The sequence below is a fragment of the Strix uralensis genome, chromosome 2 (genome assembly GCF_047716275.1).
Source record: "Strix uralensis isolate ZFMK-TIS-50842 chromosome 2, bStrUra1, whole genome shotgun sequence".
In the NCBI taxonomy this organism is placed as follows: Eukaryota; Metazoa; Chordata; class Aves; order Strigiformes; family Strigidae; genus Strix; species Strix uralensis.
The window spans coordinates 139,130,755-139,136,415 of record NC_133973.1 but is presented as its reverse complement, the minus strand read 5'-3'; the positions used below and the strand labels follow the sequence as shown (position 1 = coordinate 139,136,415).

General features: G+C 53.9%; 1 protein-coding gene across 2 annotated transcripts; it reads right to left on the bottom strand.

The window, feature by feature from the left end:
• Positions 1 to 1,009: 1,009 nt before the first annotated feature.
• On the bottom strand, positions 1,010 to 4,614 carry LOC141939970 (uncharacterized). Of its 2 annotated transcripts, none has more exons than XM_074860746.1 (5): positions 4,010 to 4,614; positions 2,415 to 2,773; positions 2,208 to 2,324; positions 1,470 to 1,644; positions 1,010 to 1,207 (listed from the first exon to the last, which is right to left on the bottom strand). In XM_074860746.1, exons 2-5 carry the CDS (start codon positions 2,548 to 2,550, stop codon positions 1,030 to 1,032), a joined length of 606 nt encoding a protein of 201 aa, XP_074716847.1. In that variant the 5' UTR covers positions 2,551 to 2,773; positions 4,010 to 4,614; the 3' UTR covers positions 1,010 to 1,029. The 2 variants fall into 2 exon arrangements, with proteins under 2 accessions (XP_074716847.1, XP_074716845.1); XM_074860744.1 differs by lacking the exon at positions 4,010 to 4,614 and adding an exon at positions 3,790 to 3,846.
• Positions 4,615 to 5,661: the final 1,047 nt, after the last annotated feature.

Here is a 5,661-nt window from a genome sequence, read left to right as displayed (position 1 = left end):
AAGTCAATTTATCTTGTCCAGAGAGTGGCGGTGTGGTTGCCTCTTGCCTCTATGCCTATAAACAGATGATGCCATAATCCAATTATAACTGAAGGCAAGTTTGTGTTTTATTAGCTTCTATTAAAAAAAAAATATTTTAGGGAAGTATACACACAGGGATACTTTTGTAACTGAGTGATCTGTTTAACCATCCTCCAAATCTTAATATACAATACTATTAGAAGTAGTAAACATAATAAAGTTAGAATTAGGAAAATCAGACCGAGTCCTGTTGGTGGTGGTGACCATCCAAATAAGCTTTCCCACCATCGATGTTCTTCAAGGAAAGAAAAGAGAACTGTCTCGGGGCGGGGGGGCGGCGGGGGGAAGACTTATTTACTTGTAGAAAACTGCTTAGACAACTTGTTTACTTCTAGCAAGTTATAGTATTACTTATAGTATTTTTTAATATTGCTAACAATCCTGCTTGCCCAGACTATTCTGTGGAATTTTACCAAGGACTACTGTGTTCATCAAAACAAAGCAGTTTACTGTGAAAATCTACCAAGAACTGCAGTGTTCAGCAAAATATCATGGCTTTGTCTTTGAGGATCAGGTGTGCTCTAACTAGTTGGGCCTCGGCAATGAGTAAAGATAGACATATACGGATGGTAGAAGTTTCATCGCTTCCCTTAAATAAGATAGCATGAGTAAACCCACTGAAAAACATTTTTGTTGTTCAAGAAATTAGCTAAGAGAATCTGCGCATGCTCCGGGGAAAACACAAGGTGAGAAAGACTACGAGCCTTCCTCCCAAAGACCCCGAAGACGCCCCCCAGGAGGCAATGCGCAGGTGCAAAGATAACATAAACTGCTGACACCAGCCTCTAGAACTAACCCAGCCTTACTCATGCATATGTATGTTTGTGTTATGTAATCCAGTGAATATGTATTTCCACACTCTGTAAGTTTTTGGTAAAATGTGCTGTTGATGTGCAAGCTTTGTGGAAAAATCCTCTCGCACCCCGGCCAGAGTAAAACATACCTGCTTTATAACTCCATTTCGAGTTGTAGAGTCTTTTTCCGCAAATCAAAGGCCACTGCAGATCCATTGCAAGCAGCAGGGAAAAACGACAGTACAGCGAGGCCTGTGCTGGTCATTATCAGCATCCCGTGGTGCTGACGGCTGCAGTCTCTGTTGTGGCATAACTTCGTCAGCCAGAGCTTTCTGGGGGGAGGCAGAGTAAAGTCCACGACCCCCACGGCTCCTGCAATGCTGACACAGCAGCTGAGGTACTGGCACCCATGGGCACACCGCCCCCCAGCCTGGGGCAGTCCCTTGCCAGCTCTAACCCCCCGCTTTCCTGCCTCCCTCCACCCTGCAAGAGCATTTCAGACACCCTCTCAGACTGTCCCTTCAAACCACACAACCACGCAACCCACTGAGCACGACCACTGAGCCCTAAAAGCCCTGACCACTGCAAAATTACCTTCTCCTCTTCTTCAGGAGCGCTGCGGCTGGAGTAAAGCAGCAGGCGCTCGGGATGGCCTTGAAGCCTGGGGCAACTTTCTCACGCCTGTGGTAGCTCACCGCCCTGGATGTGACAGCTGTGACTCCAGAACTGCAGAACGGTTTGAGGTGGGAAGGAAACTCTTGCAGGTCATCTGGTCCAACCACGCCACAGCGAACAAAAGAGGGGACGATTTAAAAAGACAGAGAGGGCATTAAGGAAAGAGAAGAACTCATTAAAAAGACATTGAAGGGAAAAAGAACATTTTAAAAGCAACAGGCATTGGTGAAATAAAGGAAAAAATGATCACACAGGGACACCGAACTAGAACAGAGGTACAGAAAAGAAAATTTAAAAAGCGACGGCCCTAAGGAAACACGAAATAGTGACAGCAAACTAAAAGACGTAGAATGAAAATTTAAAAAGCGACGGCACTAAGCACAGAGACAGAAGATGAAAAAAAGGAGGGAGAGGCAGGACAAAAGCGCAGAGAGAAATGAGAAAAGGGAGCAGTAGGACAAGAGAGAGAAAGTGAGAAAGGAAGGACGGAGGAGCAGGACAGAAGAATAAAGGAGAGGTATAGGAAAGGTCGGGGGGGGGGGGGGGGGGGGGGGCAGAAATAACAGCAGCATGGAAAAGAGAGAGGTCCAGGAGAGGGGCAGGAAGGGACCAGGACGCACAAGACGGGTGACAGGGCCCCGAAGGCCCAGGACTCACCGCAGCTCTCGCTCTCGGCACTGCCGGGAGAATTTGATGGGTCAGATGCTTCTTTCTCCTTCCTTCCTCCTGCCCCTCTTCTTCTTCTGAAAATCCAGTCGCCTGGCTGTCCTCCCCCTCAAAGAATACGCGGGTGTCTCTCACCTCTTACAAGACCAGGCTTCCGACACACACAGCCTCACTCGCTCGCACACTACGCGGCCGTACCACGCTTGGGGTGACGCACGCAGACCCTGGGTGCACGCTGGCGGCCTGGCCTGCTGCGGACTGTGAAGAGGGCTCCTTCCTCACCCAGAGAGGCAGGCTCTCTCTTCCTGCACTGGGAGGCGGGTGCTGCCCACATAGCCTTGATTTTCTCCTTCTTTCCCTTTCTCTGGCCTCTCCAGCTTCAGCTGCGGCAGCTCCTGGCCACGGTCCACAGCCGGGAAGGGCTCCGCCTGTCCCTTTTTGCCCCCGTGCTGTGAGAAGCACAAGGCCAGGCAGAGACACCCCACACAAGCCCGAGGTGGGTGCAGCGAACAGCATTCCCAGGACAGGAACAGACCAGCGCGGCCTCAGCACGGTCTCTGGAAGAGGGAAAGAAGCAGCACTGACCATTACTACCTTAGATCGCCCCTGGCTGGAGTCCCACCTTCCACAGGGGCTTCTGCAGATGCACCGAGGGCCAGCCTGCTGCCCTCACCACAGGGCTTGGCGGTGGCCTGGGGCTACGGGACAGGCTTCAGAGCAGGTGCTGGAGCTCGAGGCAGCTGCACCGGGTGAGCGGAGCCAGAGCCGGCTCAGAGGGAGCTCTGGCGAGTTGCGGAGACGCCCGGCAACTGCCCCTCTTCCCCTCTACCAGCTCTCGGGGAACTGCCCGGGGCTGCCCCGGCGCCTCACCTCCAGCGGAACGGGACCCTGCCGCAGCGGTGGAGTGAAGCTTCCCGTCCCGCCCCCGCCAGGCGGCCGGCGGGCAGCAGACACCCCCGCCCCACCACTCCCCTCGGCCCTCACCCGCCGCCAGCAATCTCACCCCTCCAGCCGCCATATTGCAGCGGCAGCACCGGGGCGCCACTGCGCATGCGCACTGCCGGGCCACGGGCACACCGGTCCTCAGGGAGCCGCGGGCAGCCCGCGGGAAACCGCACGAGCCCGCCACAAAACCGCCCCTCGCGCTGCGCCGCGGGGCCGCGCCGGTAGCGAGGACTGTGCCGTGCCGCGCGCCCCCGGCAGCGACGCAGCTGCCGGGCAACAGAGTGCGCGAAAACTACAGCTCCCGCCGAGCCCCGGGGGACAACATGGCCGACCGGAAGCCCCGCTCACGTGACTACAGCACCCCCGACACACACCGCCACAGGCGGCCGTCCCGCCTTTCTGACCCTGCGGGGACACCGTCCTTCCCACCCCCACCCCAACCCCCCACCGTCGCCCACGCACCCGGAAGCCCGGCCGAGCGCGGCCCCGCGCGGCTCCGGGAAGCGCCGCTGCCGCCCGGCCCCGACCCGGAGCGGCTTCTGCCGCCGGTCCCGCCGCACCGCGCGGCACCCCCCGTCGCGGTTTTTCCCGGCAGCCGCCAGGCAAACGACCGCGCGGCCCCGCTCACCTTCTCTCTGCTGCTCCCTCGGCTCGCACCGGCTCCTCCTCCAGCACCGCCCCGGACAGGGAGGGGCCTCTGCCCGCAGCCTCACTGCCCGCCCCGGGGGCTCCTCCAGCCCGGCCCACGCTCCCCCCCCCGCGGTAACTATAGCGACCAACACCGGGATTAACCGCGGCCGCTGGCAAGTGCAAAGCGCTTGGTAGCAATTCCCCCCCGAGAGGCTTACCCTGTTGTAAACAACGCAAGGCTCACACCGTTCTTTTCTAGGTTTTTTGTCTCCAAAGCGCCATACGCTGAATTAAGCAACAAGTTCCAATCATCAAGAACTGACGCTCAATACCATCTAACAGAAGCGCTCATAAACTTCCGAAGACTTCAATCTCCAACTCTGATGTCCATCCTTAGCACAGGTTAAATTCTCTGTACAAACAGGTTAATACGGCTATTCTCCCCACACTTGTAAGGATACAAACCAGAGATATTCTTTGTGTACAACCTAGATGAACCAATGTTTCAGCAGCATTGCAGGTGAATTTCCAAGGTCCCTTAGGTACAGACGCCCCAGCCCAGGAGGTGTTTCCTTTACCCTCGTGTCATGGACCCAGGGTTCCGCTCGTCCCAGCTTCACAGCAGCGCTCGCGGTTAGCAACACTCGATAGGGTCCCTTCCGCTGTTCATCAAGGGGATCGTCCTTCCACGTCCGTAGGCAGACCTGATCTCTGGCACAGAAAGAGTGTGCCGGGAAATCAAGGGGTACAGGTGCTCTTAAAAGGACACATTTGTGGATGGACCTCAATAACGTATTCGGTTCATACCTTTTCCCCTACGAGATGCAAGCGTTGGGCCCTCCCTGTCAGACTGACGTTAGAAGGTTTGCCGTATAGACTTTCACATGGGCTTATCCTTCCTCTAGTTCTAGGAGTCACTCTAATCCTCAGCGGGGCAAGTGGCAAAGCTTCAACCCATTTTCCTTGGACTTCCTGGCATAATTTAGCAATTTGTCAGTTTCGTGTTTGATTCATTCTTTCTACCTGTCCACTGGATTGGGGCCCCCGGGGGGGTGTGTCGGTTCCACCCCATCCCTAGTATTTTGCTCATATTCTTGACAACCTCAGCTATAAAATGTGGACCTCTGTCAGAGGACATTCGTAAAGGAACCCCAAACCTTGGAATAATTTCTTTTAGTAAATGCTTTGTTACCTTGCTGGTTTGACATGGGAAAGCTTCAGGCCAACCGGAGAAGGCATCCACCAGTACCAATAAACATCAGTACTGGTTACACCTTAGCAATTCTGAAAAATCTATTTGCCAATACTCACCAGGAGTTATGCCTTTTCTTATCTCTCCCGGAGGGTGTCGGGCTTGTATCTTTGGATCATTCCTAAAACAAATTTCACAGGGGTTACTCACACTTTTGGCAGTGAGCAACATTTTGACCCCGACTGCATAACGTCTTCCTGATCCGACCGCTGCTTCTGCTCCCACATGTGTTTCTTCACGGGTTTTAGTCGTTAACCTTTTCATGTTTTCAGGAGTCACTACGCATTGCCCGTGTGGGGTAATCTACCACCCTCCACCGTGCTTCTGTGCTTTAGTAACTCAGCCAATTTATTTTCTTTCTCTTTAGACCTCGGGGGTTCTACTTGCATTTCCCTTGATGGAATTAGAACACAAGGAGCACTGAGCGTCACTGGTTTTGCAGTTTCATCTGCCCTCCAATTTCCTTGGATTACATCCGCATTTCCTCTCTGATGTGCTTTACAATGTATCACGGTGACTCCTTCGGCTTCTGTACTGCTTCCAGCAAGTTTAAAATCTCTGCTCTGTGCTTTATAGGTGTGCCACTGGCAGATCAAAGTCCTCATTCTTTCCAAATAG

Coding starts and splice junctions, on each gene's coding strand:
- LOC141939970 (XM_074860746.1), bottom strand. CDS start 2,550: ATGTGGGCAGCACCCGCCTCCCAGTGCAGGAAGAGAGAGCCTGCCTCT. Junction 2,325..2,414: donor CGTGCGTCACCCCAAGCGTG/GTACGGCCGCGT, acceptor GTATTCTTTGAG/GGGGAGGACAGCCAGGCGAC. Junction 1,208..1,469: donor CTCCTGAAGAAGAGGAGAAG/GTAATTTTGCAG, acceptor GCCTCCCCCCAG/AAAGCTCTGGCTGACGAAGT.